Source organism: Leucopleurus acutus (genome assembly GCF_964270905.1).
Source record: "Leucopleurus acutus genome assembly, chromosome: 13".
Lineage (NCBI taxonomy): Eukaryota > Metazoa > Chordata > Mammalia > Artiodactyla > Delphinidae > Leucopleurus > Leucopleurus acutus.
In genome coordinates, this window is record NC_139155.1 from 39,299,181 (window position 1) to 39,323,833 (window position 24,653).

Consider the following 24,653-nt stretch of genomic DNA (forward strand, 5'->3'; position numbering starts at 1 on the left):
ATTATGTAGTGTCCTTCCTTGTCTCTGGTAACATTCTTTATTTTAAAGTCTATTTTATCTGCTATGAGTATTGCTACTCTAGCTTTCTTTTGATTTCCGTTTGCATGGAATATCTTTTTCCATCCCCTCACTTTCATTCTGTATGTGTCCCTAGGTCTGAAGTGGGTCTCTTGTAGACAGCATATATATGGGTCTTGCTTTTGTATCCATTCAGCGAGCCTGTGTCTTTTGATTGGAGCATTTAATCCATTCATATTTAAGGTAATATCGAAACGTATGTTCCTATTACCATTTTCTTAATTGTTATGGGTTTGTTTTTGTAAGTCCTTTTCTTCTCTTGTGTTTCCCACTTAGAGGAGTTCCTTTAGCATTTGTTGTAGAGCTGGTTTGGTGGTGCTGAATTCTCTTAGCTTTTGCTTGTGTGTAGAGCTTTTGATTTCTCTGTCAAATCTCAATGAGATCCTTGCTGGGTAGAGCAATCTCAGTTGTACGTTCTTCCCTTTCATCACTTTAAGTATATCATGCCACTCCTTCTGGCTTGTAGAGTTTCTGCTGAGAAATCAGCAGTTAACCTTATGGGAGTTCTCTTGTATGTTATTTGTCGTTTTTCCCTTGTTGCTTTCAGTAAGTTTTCTTCGTCTTTAATTTTTGTCAATTTGATTACTATGTGTTTCAGTATGTTTCTCCTTGGGTTTATCCTGCCTGGGACTCTCTGTGCTTCCTGGACTTGGGTGGCTATTTCCTTTCCCATGTTAGGGAAGCTTTCGACTATAATCTCCTCAAATATTTTCTTGGGTCCTTTCTCTCTTTCTTCTCCTTCTGGGACCCCTATAATGTGAATGTTGTTGCATTTAATGTTTTCCCAGTGGTCTCTTAGGCTTTCTTCATTTCTTTTGGTTCTTTTTTCTTTATTCTGTTCTGCAGCAGTAAATTCCACCATTCTGTCTTCCAGGTCACTTATCCGTTCTTCTGCCTCAGTTATTCTGCTATTGATTCCTTCTAGTGTAGTTTTCATTTTAGTTATTGTATTGTTCCTCTCTGTTTGTTTGTTCTTTAATTCTTCTAGGTCTCTGTTAAACGTTTCTTACACATTCTCAACCTTTGCCTCCATTCTTTTCCCGAGATCCTGGATCATCTTCACTATCATTATTCTGAATTTTTTTTTTTTTTGGAAGGTTGCCTATCTTCACATCATTTAGTTGCTTTTCTGGAGTTTTATCTTGTTCCTTGATCTGATACATAGCCCTCTGTCTTTTCATCTTATCTTTCTGTGAATGTGGTTTTTGTTCCACAGGCTGCAGGACTGTAGTTCTTCTTGCTTCTGCTGTCTGCCCTCTGGTGGATGAGGCTATCTAAGAGGCTTGTGCAAGTTTCCTGATGGGAGGGAATGGTGGTGGGTAGAGCTGGGTGTTGCTCTGGTGGGCAGAGCTCAGTAAAACTTTAATCCACTTGACTGCTCATGGGTGGGGCTGGGTTCCCTCGTGTTGGTTGTTTGGCCTGAGGCCACCCAACACTGGAGCCTACCAGGGCTCTGTGGTGGGGCTAATGTTGGACTCCAGGAGGGCTCACGCCAAGGAGTACTTCCCAGAACATTTTCTGCCAGTGTCCTTGTCCTCACGGTGAGCCACAGCCATCCTCCACCTCTGCAGGAGACCCTCCAACACTAGCAGGTAGGTCTGTTTCAGTCTCCTATGGGGTCACTGCTCTTTCCCCTTGGTCCCGATGTGCACACTACTTTGTGTGTGCCTTCCAAGAGTGGAGTCTCTGTTTCCCCCAGTCCTGTCCAAGTCCTGCCATCAAATCCCTCTAGCTTTCAAAGTCTGATTCTCTAGGAATTCCTCCTCCCGTTGACAGACCCCCAGATTGGGAAGCCTGACCAGGGGCCCAGAACCTTCACTCCAGTGGACTTCTGTGGTATAAGTTTCTCCCGTTTGTGGGTCACCCACCAAGCAGTTATGGGCTTTGATTTTATTGTGATTGCGCTCCTCCTACCATCTCATTGTGGCTTCTCCTTTGTCTTTGGATGTGGGGTATATTTTTTTGTGCGTTCCAGTGTCTTCCTGTCAATGATTATTCAGCTGTGATTATTCAGTTGTGATTCTGGTGCTCTCACAAGAGGGAGTGAGCACACGTCCTTCTACTCCGCCATCTTCAACCTTAGAGCTTCTTTATTTCACCAGCTGGCTGGCATTTTGTTGGCAATTAGCACACATGCAAGGTGCTGCACATACAAATCTCTAGCCCTCTTGATATCCCCCAGTCACTGGCATTTCATTTTCATAGAAAAGGAAGCTGGGGTTGGGAGAGATTAAGTCTCACCCAGGATGACCACGGTCCTTGGCTGGGCTGTGGGAATCCTTGGATGGATAGCCTGCATTCTCACCACTCATCTGGGGCGTGATGACGGCAGAAAAGGCCACACTTACCTTGTGCTGCCTTGTCTGTGTCACCATTTTGCCTGGAACTAGTTTGGGCCACAAGGAACAAGGAATGACTTAGTTTCTCACTGAACCTTACATGGCAGGACTCCTGGATTGTAAGAAAGGAAGCCTTCTGCATATTCAGAAACAGAGAAAGAAGAGGAAAGACAGGCACACAAAAGCAGATGTGGGGCTACGAAGGCAGGGTCTTCAGATTTTACCCAGACTTCTCTGTGTCTTATAAAATAATGTTTTTTCTAAAGTCATCTCTGTTTAATTGCAACCACTTCCACCATCATTATTCAGCATCTATATTAAAAATGACTTACTACAGTTTTCTCTAAAAATCACTTCCAGCTCTAATGCTCAGGGGCTCCGTGATTTTCTATTAAGTGGTTTTGTTTTCAGCGGTCTAAGTTGTGCATATATGTTGTTTTCTACCCAGATCACGACATCTTTGGGGTACAAGCTTGTCTGTTATTGCACTCACATCTTCCTAGGTGCCCTGTGCCGCTTTCTGGGCACACGATAGGCGCTTAATTGAGAGTTGGAAAAACTTGAAGCTAAGTACTTTGCTTCGGGTGACAGTGTCCTAATTTTCCAGCAGATGGCAATCTCTCTACATGAATGGTGCCACTTGGACCACTAAAAACAGGGACCACCTTGAGGATGAACCCTAAAAAAGCCTGCACTGTCCAGACTTTAATGAGAATTTAAGTATTTTTGAATCCAGTTCTAGAAACATTTACCCCTGTTTATAAATAGTAATACTGAATATTTTCAGAGAAGGACAGAACTTAAAAATTAGTGGGATCTGTAAAAAATCTCAAGAATTTGGCAAGAAATTCTGGTGTGTTTTCATAACTATAAGCATATGCATATTGGTCTTGTATTTTTCACCCTCCAGTATGTTTCATTTCCACAAACATAAGCACTTCCCTTTTAAAACTTTTAAAAATAATACTTTGGAATGAAATGTGGGCTATAGTTTGCCCAAATGGATTCAGTTTGCTTCCTTAGTTGCTGTCCTCCAGGAAGCTGAAGATCCGATTGAACCCAGATTTCAGGAGAGGAGAGAGAAGACTCAGCTGATGGCACTGGCCTTCAGAACAGTCTGTAGAAAGGGTCCCTTCTGCAGAAAAGTGATCTGAGCGCTCCCTAAGGGTCCAGAAAATTCCAAGGAAACAAGGGATCAAGGGTGGGGTGAATGGTGAGGGGATTAGTCCCTGGTTCTCCTTAGAAATGCCTTAAAATGGTAACAAAATTGTAATGCATCCAAGAAAGTTACACCCTCAGGAATGTGGATAGTAACCATATGTCTTCTGTTTCTCCTACAGTGTGAACACCCATCTGGCACATAAGGCAGCCTCAGTGAGTTCTTAAGTGATTTTATTCCTCCCGGAAGAAATCTGCCTGACTTGGGTTCGGCAGAGGTTTGCAACCCCAGGATGATGCCACTCCCTATGGCTTACTCCTTTGCCTATCCAGTCCCTGGATCACTGAGAGGCAATAGATGCTCAGATATATATAAAGATGGGCTAAACTTCATAAAGGCTCGTTAGAGAGGCATCTGCACTGTGTGTCTTTGTCTGTCTCTGGCATCCTTATGCATTGCTTTGCCTTCCACTTACAAAGCATCTCCCATCTGATGTTTTCCCACTGCACCCGTGGTGTGGGTGGGCTTAGGGCTGAAGTAGAAGAGATGGGGGAAGAGCCCAGGAGCAGGGGAGGCATGCAAGTGTGCAGGGCCCCCCCCCCCCAAGGGGCTATTGGGAACTCCTGCTGAATGAATTCACTGTCCTCTGGGCTCCCCTTCCACCCTGATACCCTCAAACTCAAGGGACTGCCAAGAGCCCATCAGATTATGTCTTTGAGCAACCACATCAATTATTTCTCCATTCGGATGCCTAGAATGGGCGGTCCATGTGTCAGCTGATCGGTTACATAGTATCATTGTGATTATTAAAATCCTGAATCAATTCCCAAATCAGTACATTTGTCTTCCTATTATAAGTGCCGTTATCTTTTGTATTTTATTTTTTATTTTTTGCTGTACACGGGCCTCTTGTATTTTTTCTTCTCCTCTTCCATTCTATCCACATTGCAAAGGTTGAAAATGGAATCAAGCATTTAAAGTCATCAGCATCATACAACACACCAAGTTAATTAATTGTGTGGTGGGTTAAAGTTCCTCCACCAGCCACGCATCCTTAATTTATATCTTAGTTCTATGTTTTTGTTTCCTTTTTTTGGCCGTGCTGTGCGGCATGCAGGATCTTAGTTCCCTGACCAGGGATTGAACCCACGCCCCCTGCACTGGAAGCGTGGAGTCTTAACCACTGGATCGCTAGGGAAGCCCCTGTAGAGAGGTTTATGGTTGATCAGACTTTCAGAAGAAATGAAATAAAGAAACTGGTTTCATGAAACTTACATCAGTGATCATCTTCCCTCGGGTCTTATTTCTCTCTCTGTGGTTGGCCCGTTTCTGTTTCTGCTGCAAAACTCTTTCCCTGGTGGTGCGATACTCCAGTGCAAACTCACTGATGATCCTACAGAACTTGTTTATGTTCACTTCCCGAATCGCATAAGGTGGGTGACCCATAAAGAGCAGAAAGGAGTGGAACCTGCAGTGAAGAAACAACAGTGGCAAGGGCTTCAGGTTTAAGGAACAAAAATCAGTTGCCTGTGAACTTTCAGTAAAAAACCAATCAGCCAAAGACATGCTCTTCATTCTTGGGGCTCTGAGGTTGAAGAATGAAAATGCAACCAGAAATCAAGTTCAACTCACTTTCTCACTGACAAAGGTGGTGGGATTTCAGGAGATTAATTACCTTTTCTTCATGCTTATCTGTGTTTTAATGTCTTTTAAAACTGGGGTGTAAAACTTTTTTTTTTTATAAATTTATTTATTTATTTATTTTTGGCTACAATGGTTCTTCATTACTGCACACAGGCTTTCTCTAGTTGCAGTCAGCGGGGGCTACTCTTCATTGCAGTGTGCGGGCTTCTCCTTGCAGTGGCTTCTCTTGTTGCGAAGCACAGGCTCTAGGTGCACGGGCTTCAGTATTTGTGGCTCGCGGGCTCTAGAGCACAGGCTCAGTAGTTGCAGCGCACAGGCTTAGTTGCTCTGTGACATGTGGGATCTTTCCGGAGCAGGGCTCGAACCCGTGTCCCCTGCATTGGCAGGCGTTTTCTTAACCACTGCGCCACCAGGAAAGTCCCAAAACTGGTGTGTAACACTTTTATAAGAAAAATGATAAAGTACTATTTTAAGAAAAATATTGCATAGTTTGTAGATCATATGAAAACTGAATAAGGGATAAAGAAATGTTGCTTAGCAATTTTTTGGGAACCCGCTTTAATGAATACGTGGAATTGACATGAACATATTTTGAATAACATGTTAATTCGTGACTTGTAAAAAGATGCTTAAAGTAAATATTTTGAAATATTTTCTTGCAATATTATACGCAATCTTAATTTAATTAGGACACAACAAACAAGCAGCCCTAAATCAATTTCTTTCAGCTATTTAGTATATAAATTAAAAATTACTGGATTCTATCTACTTAAAACTTTTGGAAAAGAAATTAAATGAACAAAGAAGTTCCCAATTTTTAGGTATTAAGGAAATGAGAAAGAAGATAGTAGGAGACAGAGGATAATTTTTATGTTGAATAAACAGTATTATATAACTGATGCCATTAATTGTATAAAAAAACTTTTCTGATCACTCTTATTTGTACAGCTTGAATAGGGGTTTGGTTTATTTTTCAAATGAAGGACAGTGGCTTATTCTTTTTGTGAAAAATACTAAAGGAAAGCATATGACATGCATTTAAAGGGGGATAAAAAATGCTGTTTAAAACCAAAAATGCTAGCTGAAACTATAAAACTCAGAAGAAAACATAAAGTATAACTTTTCATGAGTTTGGATTAGAAAATGATTTCTTAGATATGATACCAAAAGCATAAGCACCCAAAGAAAAAAGATAAACTGGACTTCATCAAAATCAAAAACTTTTGTGCTTCAAAGGATACTCTCAAGATTGAAAAGACAACCCAAAGAATGGGAGAAAATATTTGCAAATCACGTCTGATAAGGGGTTTGTATCCAGAATATATACATAAATCTTACTACTCAACACTAAAAAGACAAATAAAAATGGACAAAAGATTTGAACAGACCTTTCCAAAAAGATTATTGGCAAACAGCTAATAAGTACATGAAAAGATGCTCAACACCATTAGTCATTAGGGGAATGCAAATCAAAACCACATTCAGACACACTTCACAATCACTACAATGGCTGTAGTAAAAAAGACAGACAATAACAAGTGTTGGTGAGGATGTAGAGAAATTGAAACCCTCACACAGTACTGGTGGGAACACAAAATGGTTCAGCTGTGGTTGAAAAGACACAGTTCTAAAGAGTTAAACACAGAGTTAACCTATGACCTAGCAATTTCATTCCTATACATATACTCAAAAGAAATGAAATTATGGGTCCACACAAAACCTACACAAATTCCATGGCAGCATCATTCACAATAGCCAAAAAGTGGAAACGACCCAAATGTCCATCAACAGATGAATAAACAATATGTGGTGTATCCACACAAAACTGGCCCCGCTACCTCTCTGACCTCATTGCCTAGGACGCCAGACACACAGGACTCCTGGTGATTCCTTGAACAAGCCCACCTCAGGGCCTCAGGCCCCTAGTGTGGTGTGTAGGGGACCCTCGGGGGACACAGCTGAGCTGAGAGCCTGCAGGGACTCTAAGGAGGGGCAGGGTGGCCACTCCACTGGGAGGACCACAGGCCCTAACAAGGCATCCAGTGCTAGCTCTTCCCTACGCCCAGAACATTCTTGCCACAGACAGCTGCCTGGATGGCTCTCTTACCCCACAAGTCTCTGCCCAAATATCACCTCCTCAGAGAAGCCTCCCCTAACTGCCCTGCATAAAACAGCATGTCCTTATCACTCCCTATCCCATTTACACTCTTAATTTTTCTTCCTGGCTCTTATTACTGCCTGACATTATATACTGGAGATATGGCATGATATTATGTATATTAGGATAGGATAGTGTAATATACACATGTATTGCCACTTATCACTACTCAAGATCTGTGTGTAAGAGGAATCAAGGGAGGATCAATCAGCCCACAGCTGGGTCCTCTTTTATATATAAGTACTACTCAAGATTCCTTATCCTCTGCTTTCCAGAACATTGTTTTTATCTAGAGGGGATCCAATCTTAACATATAAGTTGGAGATATGATTCAAGTACAGTAAGTCCCCTACACACAAACCTTCAAGTTGCTTTCAAAGATGCGAACATGCGTGCCAGCCCCTGTATGCAGGCTGTTGTACTGTACTGTTGTACTTTTCAAGGTACTGTACTGTAGGATTAAAAGTGTTTTCTTTGTTTTTTGTGTTTGTTTTTTATGTATGTATTATTTGTGTGAAGAGTATTATAAGCCTATTACGGTACAGTACTATATAGCCGATTGTGTTAGCTGGGTACCTAGGCTAACTTTGTTGGACTTAACGAACAAACTGGACTTAGGAATGCACACTCGGAACAGAACTCATTTGTATGTAGGGGACTTACTGTATATATTTTGTAAACAGGGGAGTAATAAGCAGCAAGTAAAATTCACACCTGAAAAAAGATTCAGATGTACCTTTGAGTGGAAAGAAACTGTGGCATTCCTTCAGAAGAATAAAGTGGGTATGCCTTTAAGGGAGTAAAACATTTCAGGGATTTTTGTTAGTTGAGTTTGTAACTTTAATAACACATGACAAGAAGGTCTTACGGTTATGGAGGGGCTGGTTCCCCTCATCAGTGTCGTGAGGCACGAGCCAAACATCTGTGATATGTTCCACCTTCCGCCCTTTTCCTCATGTGTGCCACTGAGTAGGGTGTCTGGCCCGGAGGGGTGGATTTGGGGGCACCGGGGGAAGCCAATGTGGGTGTTTGCTTGTTTTCCACCTGTCTCTCCCCGAGGAATGCCAGGTCCTTGCTGTAGTTCTCCGTGCCTCTCAGGAAGGCATTTCTCCCCACTCTCACCTGGTCCCCTCTGCAGTGCCTGCCACGGTGTAACTGCAGCCCAGTGACTCCATGGGAATTGGCAAGTCAGTTTGTACATCCAGAGTGGGACTGGCTCTCACTGCAGCAACGTAAAAGGGCAGGTTACTCTGCAGGTTTGGACATCCAGAACAAGATGTTCTTAGCCAGGCAACAGTTTGAAAGTCAGGTTTTGCCTAAAGAGAATTGTCTAAGTTCTTTTTTCTGCTCCTTTATTAAGAGGGGTCACTAGAGTCACTAAGCGGGGGTGGGGGGGCATCAGACAGGAAAGGGAGCTGGAAGCAACTGCCCCCGTTAGCTCCATGACAGAGGGGAGCAAAGAAGGTGGGCGGCCAGATGGGTGTCCAATAATGAGCATCAGGGATCCAGGTCACACAAGAGCAACCAGCATCTGGGCAACCAGCTTACCAGGGAGAAAAGGACAATCAGAGCAAACACCATATGCATAACATACATATTCGCACATGCCATACACACACACACACACACACACACACACACACACACACACACACACACACACACACACTAGTTTAAGGAACAGATATATCACCAAGCTGAGTCTTAAACTGTCTGGGATAAGATGGTTACTGTGACCAGGCATAATAACTTTACAAGACTTTCATAAAACTGCTCCAGTTTCCTGCCATTCCAAATGGAAACTATTTGTTTATTTGAGTAGTTTTAAGTTGGAAATTGCTTGTATCATACAAAGCCTGGAGGGCCAAAGCAGCTTACACTCTCTGTCTCCCCTTTTTAGCCATGTTAAAAGCAGGGTGTACTTTGCTTGTAGTAAGAAATTTGACAAAATCTCTGATAAGATCCTCCTACCCCGAAGGCAGCTGTGAGGTCCAGATGAAGTACAGGGAGGGGGATTTACAGTTGAACAACTAAATTCCGAAAGTACTGAGTAATGGTTAGTTGTCAACCTGGAGGGAAGATTCTGTTCCTTATTCCTATCCAGTCTAACATTTAAAGACTACCCTCACCACCCCCCGCCCAGAAAAGTCTGGATCAAGACCCAGGAGGTGTGATCACCCAAAGAGCACGTGACACAAGCTGAGAGAGGGCTCACAGGCAGACAAGAGAATGAGGTGTTTTTTTTGTTTGTTTGTTTTTTGCGGTACGCGAGCCTCTCACTGTTGTGGCCTCTCCCGTTGTGGACCACAGGCTCTGGACGCGCAGGCTCAGCAGCCATGGCTCACGGGCCCAGCCGCTCTGCGGCATGTGGGATCTTCCTGGACTGGGGCACGAACCCGTGTCCCCTGCATCGGCAGGCGGACTCTCAACCACTGCGCCACCAGGGAAGTCCCGAGAATGAGGTGTTTTAAAAGTTCTGTATGGGTTCAAGAAAGGTGAAGGAAGGAAGGAAAGACAGAGTACGGGGCAGGGGGGAAGAGACAAAAATAATAAAAAATGTGAAATGTACAGGGATAAATGAAAATACCATACATTTGTTTAAAAATAATAATAAAGTACTCAAGCACAAGAGTGGGAGTGGGCTTGAAGAGCAGTTCTCTGGGGAATGCCTGTGGTTTAGATGACCCCAAGGGAGGGCTCCCTTAACAGAATTGCAAGGAGGCCGGTTTCAGAGGGTCTGTTATCAGAGCACCTGCTCCAGGGGAACCGCAGCCTGTAGGTCTGAACATTTGCTCACCAAGGTGCAAGGCCCAGCACACAGCACGCAGACCCAGACACCAGGGGGAGGGACCGGCAACCATGTTCTGTGACAAGACAAAGGGGAAGAAAGTGGGGGATGCCTAGTAGGAAATGGCTTGACCTGGGGAGTTGGAAGACCTAGTCCTGGTGCTGCCACCACGTACAAGGGAGACGGCCCCGGACAGCCACGGAGCTGTCCCAGACCCCAGCCAGCCTCCTTGTAGTCAGGCAAGGCCTGACACATCACTGCTGTGTCTCCCAGGGTCCTCATGGATCCTGGGACTTGAAGGAAGGCTGATCCAGAGGATGGGACCCATGGTGGGACCCAGGCTGTCTCTAGGAGGGCTGCAGCACAGAGCAGCCATCCGAGAATCGGTGAGAGAAAGGTCTCAGAAGGCAGGCTGTGCTTGATACGAGGAAGGAACCTTCCTAACAAGTCAAGCTGCCTTCCAAGGATGTGTACTTTCTGTAGGCAGAACTGTTCAGGCAGATGCAAAGATGCAGGGGCCAACTTGCCAGAGATCTTACAGATGCAATTCCTGATCGAGTAGGATTTGTGGATGACAGCATCTGTGAGATTCCTTCCCATCTCAAGGTTCAACGGCATCATATTATTGGTGTGTGTGTGTGTGTGTGTGTTTGAGAAAAATTAAGTGCTCATGAAACAAAAAAGTCCATAAAAGGTGCACTTGCTATGTACCAAGAATTTACAGGACGATGTTAGTAAATTTAACCTTCAGATCTTGGTTTGCAGAATATCTTCAACATGCCGTTTTACTGATGTTTGCATAAGCTCCTCAATCCACTCACCTGTTAATTATTCTTCTATGGACAATCTTTAAAATTATAATTCTCTCTGCACAGTCTTTTAGGAACTCTGACATTCGTTGTTTTAAAACTGGTTTCATTTCATGTTTTGCAATTGCCTTGAGGTGATCCCATGAAGCTTTGCATCGTCTCTCCATCTGACATAAATTATCCTGAAGTTGATCAAAGTCAACCTGAAAATCAGAGAGAGAACATTACCAAATGCAGTGAAATAACCGGACATCAACCTGACCCAGGAAACGGAACTGCCTCTGGGAAGAAACAAACATCAAAACCCAATTTACATCTTGAAATACAAACACATTTATGACCTAAAAATTATCCACATGTCTTGACATCAAATTATTTAGTGATAAAACTTCTCCAAATGAACTCAACGCAGTGTCACTTTTTTTTTTTTTTTTTTTTGCCGTATTTGGAAAGAAATCTTAAGAAAGTCTTTGGGAACTGTAAATTAAAACATGATATCAAGGAATCTAGTACAAGATGAACTGAGCAGATATCTCATAAAATTTTTCAGCGCTCTCTTTTTCTTTAGATATTTCACTTGAGGTTGGAGGAATGCACCATAGTCCTACATGGATGGCCTCGATATGCTGGGGCCAGTTAAGGGGCAGCCAGAGCTTCCCTTCACCATGATCATTTTTACATTGTGTGACAAATTACTTTATTTATCCATTCATTCTCTCATTCAAACAACACTCAGGGAAAAACTAGTGCATGCCGGTCCCCCTCCCGGGTATGAAGAAGACAAAGATCAATGCGGAAAGAGACCAACTTGCTGTTCCCAAGGAGGCTCATAGTACAGACAGGTGGTCACCGAGCTCTGAGTATGTACAGAACCCACCAGGCCTCTGTGTCTGGGTGAGTATCGGGGTGTGTGGTCCGTCCCATCTGCCAGCAGATGCAAACCACGTGTACAAAGAACAAATGTGACAGAACATTCACTTTGCTCTTCAGGGAAGTGGGACCAATTTGGATTGACTAAAGTAGACTGAGATGAAGCTTTCTAAAAGAATGCTTTGATAGAATTTCTAGACTAAAAATTATGGGAATCAGAGAGTTAGCCGTGAAATAATACACTTGAGGGTATTTAATGGGGGGAGATGTGAGATAGGGGAAAGAAACTGAAAAGACTAGGAGGGGAGGAAGAAATAGATAAATTGGTGAGCTGAAGGGAGGGGACTGAGGTGGATGGAGAGTGAGAGATGGTGGGAAAGGGTGAGAGCCTGGCAAACAAAGGTCAGGAGGAGAAAGAGAAGGTGGGGAGAGGTAAGCCGCCATCGCTTAGATGCCGTGACTGTGGTCACCAGAGCAAGGCTTGGAGGCGAGTGCCCAAGGGGACTGGCTGGAGTGACCTCAGACCTTCAGCTCCACCCTGAGAAAGACAATGGAGGAGGCCAAGTCAACAGAGGTTGAAACCGTGAGAAGATCTGTCACCAAACAGGATGAAGGTACGCTGAGCATAGGAGATGCCCAAGGGGCCAGGCAAGACTTCACACGTCCTGGATTTCTTGGGTGCTACGGTGCCAAAAACAGAAGGCAAGTTGAGGCAGAGGCTGGGATTCAGGTAAGCGGCGAGCACTGTGGAACTTTGAGAAAAATAATTTGCCTGAAAACAAAGGAATTCTGGATCCAGATTAGAAAAGCTCCATTTTCCTATGATACGATGGAGCTGAGAAAAAATCTGGCATCTACCTGAAAGAAAACAGAATGCAGGTTTCGAAAAGAAGGACTGAATATTTCAAAGAATAAGTCTAGAAAGGGTTCCAGATGGTCTGGGATTGACACATAATATCTAAGAGGTCTAGGAGATTTGATGCCAATTGTAACAGGTCTAATCATAGCTTCGCCACCTGTCCTCATTTGCATCTAGCAGCAACCTTGATCCGCAATATCTGTAGTAACTTTAATAAGCGTAGTAACTTCAGTTCAGCTCAGAATGTACTGAGCAGCTTGGTACAGTCTAAGCAGGTGACGCCTGTCCAGCACTGCAGTGGACACAGAGTGGTCGGGCAGAAACCACGTTAGAGATGGTTTTCAGGGAAGAGAATTCACTGTGAGCCTTTAAAGGTAGTGGCAGAAAAAAGTGACCTCACTGCCAATGGAAACCAGGTGGAGAGCCTTTGACCTTTTGAGGAGACCTAGAAGGCTGCCTCAGCTGGCTGTCTCCTGGGGCTGACGAAACCACCATGATCTGAGTCTTCACAGTTACTTCATGGCCTCAGATTCTGTAACTGGCCCCACTTCATGGGGGAGAAACTGCTGCACAGAAAGGTTAAGGAACTTGTGAGAGGCCACACAGCTGGTTAGTGGTAGAGCTGGGATTTGAACCCACATCTCTCTGGCTCCAGAGTCTAAGTTCTCAACCGTCATGCCTTAAGCCTAGGTTTGTCCCTAAACAATTCCACCCCAGGGAGAGAGCTGGCCTGGCCTTCTGTTGTGAGAAGGAAGTCCTCACCAGGAAGCCCTCTCCTGAGGACTGCTCCACATGGGCCACCTTCCGTGTGTAGGAGGACATGGAACCGTGCTGTGAGGTAGTCAAGTCTTATCAAGTTAGTCTGGGGTGGAGCGGGCCAACTCAGGGACGAGAGCCAGGGCTGCAGAAGGGATGGGGCAGGGAAAACACACAGTGTGAGTAGTCTGGTGCTTTAACAGCAAATTCTTTGACACTCAGCCCTTCAGAATGTAAAGCCTAAAATCCTTCCCCTTGAATGTGAGCCAGCTTTAGTGACCTGGTTCTAACGAATAGAATGTAAAAGCTAGGTCATAAATGGGGAAGAGCTTCTGCCTGGAGCTCCTGTGTGCTCTGTCTCAGACCACATATTTGGGGAAAGGCCATCTGCGAAGTCATGAGGACATTCAAGGAGCCCTGGGAGAGCCCGACCTGGGAAGGAACTGAGTCCTCTCTCTAAGAACTAACAGATGAGTGAGCCACCATGGGAAAAACTTCCCAGCCCCAGTCGAGCCTTCGATGACTGCAGCCTCAGCTGACATGTTGACTGAAACCCCAGGAGAGAACCTGAGACAGAACCACTCATGAAATAATGTTTCCTATTGCCAAAATTCATATGTTGAAGTCCCAACTCCCAGTACCTCAGAATGTGTCCTAATCGGGAAATAGGGTCATTATAGATGTAATTAAGTTAGGATGAGGTTGCAATGGAGTAGGGTGGATCCCGATCCAATATGACTGGTATCCTTATAAGAAGGGGAAATCTGGACATAGACACACAAGGAGAACACCATGTGAAGATGAAGGCAGAGATGGGGGTTATTTCCAGCAAACCACCAGAAGCCAGGAGACAGACATGGCACAGATTTCTCTCTCAAGAGAAACTGACCTGGCCAACACCTTGATCTCAGACTCCTGGCCTCCAGAACTGGGGAACAAGTTACTTCTGTTTTTCTAAGCTACCTAGTTTGTGATACTTTGTTACAACAACCCTAGGAAACTAATACATTATCCTGAGCCACTAGCTTTTGGAGTGATTTGTCACACAGCTGTAGATAACTAATACATGAGGATAAAAATGTAAGGAAGAAGAGCCTGCACGGTCACCTGCCTCCACTCCTGGAGCCGTGGGGTCAAGTCAGTGATCACACTTCACTGTCGCTCTCTGAAAGCTAAAGTGACTTGTCAGCACTCTGCACAAGCCTGTGAGTGCCCCCCCCCCCCGCTGCCCCTCTAGGAGCAGCCAGAGCTATGCCCACCTCCACTCATTTCCACCAGCCCCTGGTGGGACAGTTTTCTTCCAGATGCCAAAGTAACCTGCTCTTCGTGGGTTGCAGTGAGGACACCCAAAGTGACACACCAGGGGACGGAATGAATGCAGCTGGGGCTGGGGGTCCTTGAAGCTGATTTTGTACCTGTCTACACATAAGAGCCCCTCAAAGCCCCCCAGAACTTTGGGAGTAAAGGCTAAGAAGTGGTGGTAGATGCCCTCTTGGCGTCCTGTTGTAAGTCACATGGACCTGGGTCAACAGCCATCCTTCGTAATTGCCGAGGTTAATGGGGAGAAGCTACCTGCAGGTATGGCTTGTGTAGCCAGTCTTTAGGCAAGGAAAGGCCTGATACTGAGGGGGCCCAGGGCAGTCACTGGGGGCCAGCCTGGTGTCAGGGCCCCTGGGCCAGGGCGACTTTCATCAAAAGCAGGCTCCACCCAGCAGAAGGCCCTGGAAAGAACAAAGGACTACTGATTTGTAAAAAGGGAACTGATTCGCTCTGGAAACAGGACCAAATGAAGGGGATCCAGAAGCCCTGTCTCAAGAATTATAGGCAGACTCTATCTCAAGAATTATTACCAATAAACTGTCTTCTGAGAAGGTGCTCATGGGGCACCTAGAAGACCCCCGTTGGGACACTCAGAAGGGCTTTTGGAACACTGAAGTAACATTTCTAGAGACTTCAGAACAGTGCCTGGCACAGAGTACATACAGAGAGAGCGCCTGTGAAACAGAAAAGTCTGTCCACTCGCAGAGCTGCAGGATCGCTGGCCTTGCCTGTTTCTGCCTCAAGGCAGGGCCACCGTCAGGCTGGCTCAGGGCGCCCAGCTCAGTGGACCCGGCAGCTGCTGGCCTGAGACAGGTGAAGGAGGGTCCCAGGCCCCAGGTCCCCACAAGCCAGCTCTGTGGGAGAAGGCAGAGGAGGAAAAGCTCCCTGAAGGGGAACCTAGCAAAGCCCTTTCCCCCCTCTGCCCACCACAGTCTCTCCTATGTTCATCGCTAGATTGCAATGTGTCTCAGAGCTAAACGCTGTTCTGCTTTCAGCTCCCCAGCCAGGTTGTATTTCTGGGAGTTTCTTCCACACTGACCTGGCCCTACTGAAGCCCATCCCTGTGAGTTCCCTGTTGCTTCCAAGACCCTTACGTCTCCCAGTTCTGTTGTGTTTGGGATCCCTCTGGGGTTGTTTGGCCCCAGGGATGCTCCTGCAGCGGGGCAGCTGGCTATCCAGCTCTTACAACTAAACCATAAGCTCATGAAGATTTTAACTCTGCACTAAGTTTAAGAGTTTGCAGCTGAGGGGCCAATGCTCTACGCTGTTTATAGCCCTATAAAACTGTTCCCTCGGTGTAAGATCATAGGCAGGGCCAATCTGTAGGGGTCAGGGGGCCAGGCGTGCCCTTAGTTTCCTGGCTCCGCACCTCACTGCAGGGTCCTATGGAAGTTTGAGGAGGAGGCCAATTGCATCTTGTGCACATTTTTGCCCACCTAAAACCAGCTGGGTGATTTCACTGCTCTGGAGAAGCCAGCCTGGTGAGTAACACAGCTGAACAGGGGACGCCAGGGTTAGGACTGACTGGGATGGCAGGCTTGCTTCACATACCTCAGCAGGAAAGAATCTGACAGAGAACCAGAGATGGGAAAATGATCTCAAAAGTCCATTAGACATGGCACGAGACGAGTTTTATTCACAAACTCTAGAGCAGGGGGTGCAAGCATTACTTGGGCGTTTTAGTTAACAGAGCCTGTGCTCCGCAGAGATGACTGATGCAGAGCCAGCCTCTGGGGACAGGCACGCCCGCTCTTCCGAGCCCCGGACATACCTTGGCTGACCTGGTGACGGCCCCAATCTCTGAGTACAGATCAGAGCTGTCCGGGAAGTTTTCCACCACCATGGTGCACACGTGGTGGAGAAGTGACTGCTTGTGCACGGTGTCTTTGACTTCTGGAACCTTCTCGAGGTAGCTTAACTCAAACGCTTTGGCCTGTTTGGGGAACATTCAATAAAAGACAGGAAGAACAAGTTTCACGCAGGTTCTCAGAAAGGCCCAAATGGTTTCAGAATCAATGCTCTCTTGAAGGAGCCCAATATTCGGTTCCTCTGTGAGCGAAGCATCTCAGGCCACACGCTCCATCATCCTCAGCTGATTACACACGGACCAGCCACCCTGAGAGCAAAATGAGCCTCCAGCCCTTTCCCACCACGCCCATCAGCCACGGACCATCCCAGGGCTCTGCTCCTAAACCAGGGTGCCGGGATGGGGCAAAGGGGGCGGGGTCTCTGCCATGTAGGTATCTACAACTTCCCTAATCCCTTCCCTGCTGCTTTTCTACTTCCTGGCCGAAGATAGACCATTAAAACAAACAAAAAGAAGTTTGTTTATAATGTGTATGAGCACAAATATTTAAGTGATAAGCTCAGGGGAAAAAAGAGAAAAAGAAAAAAACAGGGTAGAAGAAAATAGCTCCAAAGTCAATTTTGGGAGGAGCCAAGCTTCACAAGGAATAAAGTGCTTATTTTTCTAAGTTTTCTTATTTATAGCAAGATACAGGCTTGAATAAATAGGCCCTGATATTTTAGGGACAAAACTTCTAGATTTTCACCAAAAAACACAAAAACTGTTTGTTCAATTGTGCTTTGGAGGACCAGAGGTACGACCTCCACTGGCAAGTGAAGGGCAGGGATTTTGTGAAGAAAGCGATGGGAAAGACTTACATTAGTTCCATTTAGAAAGTTCCCAATGGCTAAGAGAGTAGACAGGATAAAGCCCAAGGTTTTATTGTTCTCCAACTGGTCTATTCCTTCCTTCAGGTCCAAAAGTGGTTCTGCCACTTCCTTTCAATTAAAAAAAAGTTAGAAGAAGGTGATAGAGAGCGTAAATTTTGGTTTCACTTCGTTCTTTTTAATTTTTGTACAAGGTCATTACCAGTGGAGTTCTCCCAGTATAAGGCAATCCCATGTGATGGGCACATGCTCCCAGGTATGGAAAAGAGCAGAAGGGCAGCAGGAGAAAGTCTAGCCCCAAAGTCTCCTCAGTGCAGACCAACTGGGTACCTGTGGCTCACAGGAGCTTGGTTGGGTGACATCTGCTCTGTCATCCCCTGTTCTTGCCCATCTCCCAAGTTCAAGCAGGACCCTCAGGTTATACTCTCCTTCCATTCTCTCTTCTGACCATGGTTGATGTCTATGAAACTCTTCACCTGCAGGTTCCTTCAGCATCGGAACCAGTCTTCCTCTTTGCCTTTCTCCTCCCAGGCAGATGACACTGGAAACTGTGGCCTCATTGTCCCTGGACCCAGGTCTCCTAACCTCCCCTCTAGGCACTCTGTGGCTGGCCACCTCTTGGCCTGGGTTACTTTCTAGAAGGCCATCATCCTCATTATGCCAACTTTCTTCAAAACTCCCACTCTCTCAGGTGTCTAGCCTGCCCTGTGGCCTCATGGCCTCAGTCTCCCCTTCCCTCTGTCTTGTCGTTCTGTAACCACCCCCCACCTCAGTGTCTTCACTGAGGCTCTCCCCAAGCATGGACCCCAAAGCCAGAAGCTTCAGCTGCATTCTCTTCAGCCTCGCTTCTGCTAGGCAGGCCCTCCCAGCCCCTGGCCAAGGCTGGCTCGATGACCTGTTTTCTCCCTGAAGTTACCTCACTTTTCTCCAGAAAATCATCTGAACATGCTGACTAGTTCTGCAACCACGTCACCCTAGCAGTTCTAGGCTTCTTCAGCCCTGCCTGATTCTCGAATAGAGTCAAATATAGCAGTTTCCTCGTGAAGCAGCCTTTGCCCACTGCTACCTGCCTGGCCCTCAGAAAGGACCGTGCTCCCTCCTTTGCGGAAAGAGGAAGACCACACATCCTCTCCACTTCCTCTGGGCACTTACTCTCAGTCAAGCTCACCTCCAGCTCACCATCCCTCCCTCCCTTGTCCTCTCCATGGTTCCTTCTTCTCAGCCTGCAAAAAATACTCACCTCTCGCCCATCCGGAGAGGACACCTGCTGCTTCTACTTTCTACTCGGGATGAGTGTTCCCATGCCTTCACTTTCCTTCTACTCTCCTCTCAACCTCTTGCAATCTGTTCATCTCGGATTTTCTACTGTGATACTCTCTCAAAGGGACCCAGTGACCTGCTGGTTGCCACAGTCAATGGCAGTGAGGTGACCATCATCAGCTAGAAGGATTGCAAGTCACTTCCCATATTGTGTCTTTCTGTACTGTCTAAATTTTCTACAATGAGCATATAGAGTCAGAAAAACATTTGATAGTTTTTTTTTTTTTTTTTAAACAGTCAAGTGTCTGAGGCTGGTGCCAGCAGACACTTTAGAATAAGCCCTCACTGGTAGGCTGCACATCACTCGGTGTAGACACGACCCCATCACGATCAAACCCTCACCCTTCAAACCCTGTCTCAGGAATGATACTTCACTATGTTCACCGTTAAAAAAATGAACATTCTCAACTCTGGGGACATAGGACTGGCTGCCTCTCTTCCTAAGTGCTTACCTTTTCTGTAGTTTCATAATCCATTTTGAACGCCCAGAGGTGGAGCCGAGCTGAGAGCTCGCTGATGGAGCACAGTGTAAGGAGGAACTGCTCTGCACTGCCCAGGGGCACCTCAGGGTTGGCCAGCTGCGCTTCCTGGATTTTCTGCTTCTCTTCTTCAGTGGGAATCATGGTTAGAATTTTCTGGAAAGATGGAATGATACAGTATATTCTTAGTGATGGACCCTTCGATGTTTCCAAATTCATATGGTAACTTCCCAACCAGGTAGTAAAGATGTTCTGCTGTCAGTGCTCTTATCATATACAGCTGCTATATACCAAATAAACTTTAGAGTGGAAAAGCCCTACGTAGCATCTAAATTTACATTCATTTGTTTTAACATTCTTTCTCTTTCTTTAAATCTCCTGTTCCATAAGCAACTAGCCCTAAATTTCCTGGTCTTGTACATGAAGGACATTCTAGGCAAGAAAGGGATGGGGGCGTGAGAGAAAGGTGAAAGAATAAGATAGAAGATTAGAGAACAGCTCCCCGTTCCCTAAGAAATAGAGTAAAATGTGTGAAGCATATAATCTTCTCACAGATTAATTTAAGAGCTTACAAAAATAAATCATTTACCAAGAGCTCAGACTAACTTTTGTACATGGGCCATATTATAACTTTCATTGTTTTAAATATTTCAAGTATATTTCAAATTTTATATAGAAATGAAAACATCTTAACATCAGGCTCAGCTCAAGTCTGACTGAGGAAAAAATGATGATGGTACTTTTAAAGAGCAATACTTACCTACTAATGGAAAGAGTATCACTTTCTGCTTTTATTTGTTTCTGGTAAAAGTCAATTGTGCAAGGCAGAGGGAGCAAACAGGCATCAGAAGGACTCTTATAAGTTCAAATTCCTTAGTGATTACATTTTAAAAGAAGGTAAAAATTCCCATCACGTGACATTTAACATACAACATTACGAAAGAGGAGGTGTCATTATTTTTCTCTCATTTATCAAATGAGAGTATCAAAGCAAAGAAATACACATTGTGCCATACTTTTCGGTAACTTATGTTAATTCGTTAATTCTAAGTGGCTTTGGTTACTGCTCTACAATAGCAACCATCTGGATAAAGTGTGGGAAGGAGTTCCGGTTCTGGGGGAGATAGATAGAGTAAGCAATACTCTGTCTGTCCCACTAAATGCAACTATACACCCTGGACAGCAGGCATGGAGCAGGTACTTGAAGACTTTTAAAAAAAGAAATAGTGGTAGGTGGATTGAGGAAGAAGACCAGAACTGAAAGTTCAACTGAACTGGTAATGCGTTGACCATTTTTCCTCTGGTATTCCCTAGCCTGGGCTCAGGTAGCCCAAAAATCTGGAAGAGGGTATCAGGTGCAGACAGAGAGAACGCCAGGGGAGCCCTCTAGTTCTGACTCGAGGTGTGGGAAAGGGCCTCCTAGCGGTGGCAGCAAGGTTGGCAGGTCCTAAAACTCAGATGAAGTGAACATTCCTCTCCCGTCAGTGGAGCTGTGTTCCCAAGAGATGGGGCAAACCCCTTATGCTTTTCTTTTCTATCTTCTCTCTGCTTGGCCCCAGACATGGGCACAGTCATAGCAAGTGCATGGTAAAGTGAGGTAACTAAAGACACAGCTTTCACTGGAGGACTAAAAAGGAAGGCCCCAGAAAACCAGAAAGCAGTGGGGAGGTCATGAAACATGAAGAGCCTGCAAAGCAAGGGCACAAAGCTGTTTAAGAACTTCTGAGCTTCTCCTTGAGCTGTTCATGTGTGAATCTGACCTTCAAAAGCACATTAAAGACTTTGAGACCTGAACTGCTCTTTGAAAACTTTGAAAACTGAGCTGACGCTGGAACAACAGTCCACAGAAGGTGGGTCAGAATCTGTGGCTTGAACTCCAACAAGTGATGGAACAATTCTTAATTCTTTTTATGAAACCAGAATGACCATGATACAAAAACCAGACAAAGTTAATCTAGTCTAGAAAAGAAAACTACATACCAATACCCTGATGAATCAGATGCAAAAATCCTTAACAAAATATTTTAAAGTATATAAATAAATGCCAATATTTTAAGATATATAAATCTATTGCTATATTTCATATAGCAATATATTTTAAAATAGCCACAAGGTTGGTTCAATATGAAAAAAATTAATCAATGCAATTAATCTACCTGATTAACAGTGTGAACAAGAAAATTCACACAGTCATTTCAATTGACTCAAAAAAGTTTTGATAAAATTCAATTTCCATTCATGACAAAAAAAATCTCAGCAACCCAGTAATAGAAGGCATTTCCCCACCTGATAAGATACATTTATAAAAAAAAAACCTACAGCTCATTTCATACTTAATGGTGACAGAGAGAATGCTTTCCCTCTAAGAATGGGAACAAGACAGGGCGTCCACTCTCACCTTTCCTATTTAACATTGTGTGGAAATCCTAGCCAGGTATATAAAATTTGAAAAATACATACAGATTGGAAAGGAAAAGATAAAACTCTTCCTATCACAGATGGTATAATTGTCTACATAGGAAATTTTGAGGAATCTACAAAAAACTTATGAAACAATGAGTTAAACAATGTTGCATAATATAAGGTCAATATACCAAAAAATCCATTTTATTTCTATATATTACTAAGGAGCAATTACAAACTGAAATTTAAAAAAAAAGTTATTTACAATGAAATACTTAGGTATGAATCTAACAAAGCATGTGTAGGATCTGCATTTGGAAAGTAGAAAATGCTGATGAAAGCAATCTAACCGTCTAAAGACGATCTAAATGAAGAGAGAAGGAACAGTGTTCACAGACTGAAGGATTCAACATAGTCAAGATGTTAGTCTTCCCAAAATTGATGTATAAATTTAACTCAATTCCAATCAAAATACCGTGATTCTTTTGTGGATATAGACAAGCTGATTCTGAAAATTATATGGCAAGGCAGAGGACCAAAACAGTCAAACCAAAATAATTTTGAAAAAGAATACCCTTGGAGGAGTCATACCACTTGACTTTAAGATCTACAATAAAGCTGCGGTATTAAGACAGTGTGGCATGGGCTGAATGATAGATACAGAGACCAGTGGGACAAAACGGGGCACCCGGAAATAGACTACACAAATATGGCCCACTGATTCTGACAAAGGTATGAAGGCAGTTCAGTGGACAAATGGTAGTGTTTTCAACAAATGGTGTTGGATGGACCAACTGGAATCCATATGCAAAAAGTGAACCTCAACTTAAACCTTCCACCTTCTACATAAGTTAACACAAAGGGGATCATAGATCTAAAAGTAAGAAGCAACACTACAAAACTTTTAGAAGGAAACACAGGAGAAAATTTTTGTGACACAGGTTATGCAGTGAACCCCTAGACATGATACAAAAAAAGAATAGGTTGATAAATTAACCTTCATCCAAATTAAACACTTCTTCTCTGTGAAAGACACTGTTAAGAGAATGTAGAGACAAGTTACAGTTCCTCAAAAGATTAAACATAGAGTTATCACATGACCCAGCAATTCCATTTGTATTTACCCTAGAAAAAATAAAACAGTATTCACACAAAAACTTGTACATGAGTATTTGTAGTAGCTTTATTCATAACTGCTATGAACTGGACCAAGCTAAATATTCTTCAACGGGTGGATATTTATATTTACAAACAGCCAGTGGTACATCCCTACAATGCAATGATACTCAGCAATAAAAAGGGACCAACTGTAGATACAAAGTGCGACTTGGATGAATCTCAGAGGCATCGATCATGCTGAGTGAAAGAAGCCAATCTCAAAAGGTTACTCGCTGTATGATTCCTTGTGTATGACATTCTCGGAAAGACAAAACCATAGTGATGAGAATCAATCAGTCATGAACAGGGGCTAGGGGTGGGTTAAGGGTGTGACTAGAAAGGGACAGCACAAGAGCTTTTTGGGGAGATGGGACTGCTTTGAATTTTGACTACAGTGGTCATTGCATGAATTTATATATGTTTTAAAACTCAATAGACCTGGACCCCCTCCAAAAGTCAACTTTACTCTATATTAATTTAAAAAAAAAAAGTCAAAATAAAAGACTGGACACTTGACACCAGAATCAGCAAACATGCAGATATCTACATGATTGTGCCTTAGGATGTATCTGGGTGGGGTAGTAGTTGTCCTAGGCTTCTGAAAGTGTTATCAGGGAGGGCTGTCTCAGGAGTTTATCAGAAGCCAGTGATGACAAACTGTATTGAAGACCTGTTTGGGGCTGTGGGCAGAGTGAGGTCACAGGTGGTGAGCCCTAGATACCTCTTCTTCCAACATCCTCTTCATCACGACCCCAAACACAGATTATGTGGGTGGAATGGAGCACTGGGGAGACGTTCAGTGACGATCCTCCTTGTTCTCCCACAGGCTGATGCTACCGATTCCACCTGTCCACACAGATGGCATTTAAAAAGGACCAAAACAATCCAAGCAGATGTCCCTTCTTCCAAAACACCCAGCATTTGAACTCAACTGGTTTTCAAAAGAAAAACTTAAGTAAGAATTTGTATTTTAATTTTCTTAATGCTCAAATTGTTTTAAGCATGTACAAGAATTCCGAAATATAAAGTTGTCAACGCTTTTCCCCCTTCCTCAGAAGGCATTTTCCTGGGATGATTTTTGTTTGCTTTTTTCCTTTGGGAAAGTAATCAAACACTCTTTTGTTTTTCCTTCTCTAATTTAAACCATTTGTTCACTACTGAAGATTTATGAGGTTACCATCTGCCAGTTTATTTTACTTATTTTTTACACATCACTGACAATAAAAATAGCCGTAAGACGGGGACAGGAGGTCAACGCTACCTCCTATGAGGTGAAGGTTCCTTTTTTCCATGAGCAGATGACAAGGAATGAGCATACCTTTAATTTGCTCTTTACCATGTCAGTAGATTTACTGATATTTCTGTGATGACCATTTGGTTTCACAAGGAGAAAAACATCAAACAGGCCCATGACATAATAATCTCAGTGTTTTTTTGCTTTCTTCCAGACAGTGTTTCTCCAGCACTGCTTTAACTATGCTTGCTTTTGTATCTGAAAATCATATTTCAGATGAAAGTTCATAAGTCTGACTTATTTTTTACAGACCCAAATGCTTTGGGGTTTGGCCATCTCATTCACTTGCAGATGAGACCATACTAAGTAATTATCAAGTCTTGTGAGTTCTTTTTTTTTTTACCATCCTTATTGTAGTATAATTGTTTTACAATGGTGTGTTAGTTTCTGCTTTATAACAAATTGAATCAGCTATACATATATGTGTATCCCCATATCTCCTGAGTTCTGAACAGAACCCTGGCTATGACTCTGGATGAGAATCTAACAGCAGAAAGTTGGAGCCTTTATGCAGGGCTTGGATGCAACTTGCAGTCTCATGAGACG

General features: G+C 44.0%; 1 protein-coding gene across 7 annotated transcripts in view; it reads right to left on the reverse strand.

Annotated features, from left to right (window-relative positions):
* FHOD3 (formin homology 2 domain containing 3) overlaps window positions 1–24,653 on the reverse strand; it is a gene marked incomplete at both ends in the record, with an annotated part of 492,573 nt that overhangs the window by 25,791 nt on the left and 442,129 nt on the right. For all 7 annotated transcript variants that reach the window (XM_082852719.1, XM_082852718.1, XM_082852717.1 and 4 more), the window contains 5 exons: window positions 4,852–5,044; window positions 10,988–11,178; window positions 16,552–16,713; window positions 17,445–17,564; window positions 19,226–19,408. In XM_082852719.1, coding sequence (XP_082708845.1) covers window positions 4,852–5,044; window positions 10,988–11,178; window positions 16,552–16,713; window positions 17,445–17,564; window positions 19,226–19,408 — 849 coding nt within the window. The remainder of the gene's footprint in view (window positions 1–4,851; window positions 5,045–10,987; window positions 11,179–16,551; window positions 16,714–17,444; window positions 17,565–19,225; window positions 19,409–24,653) is intronic.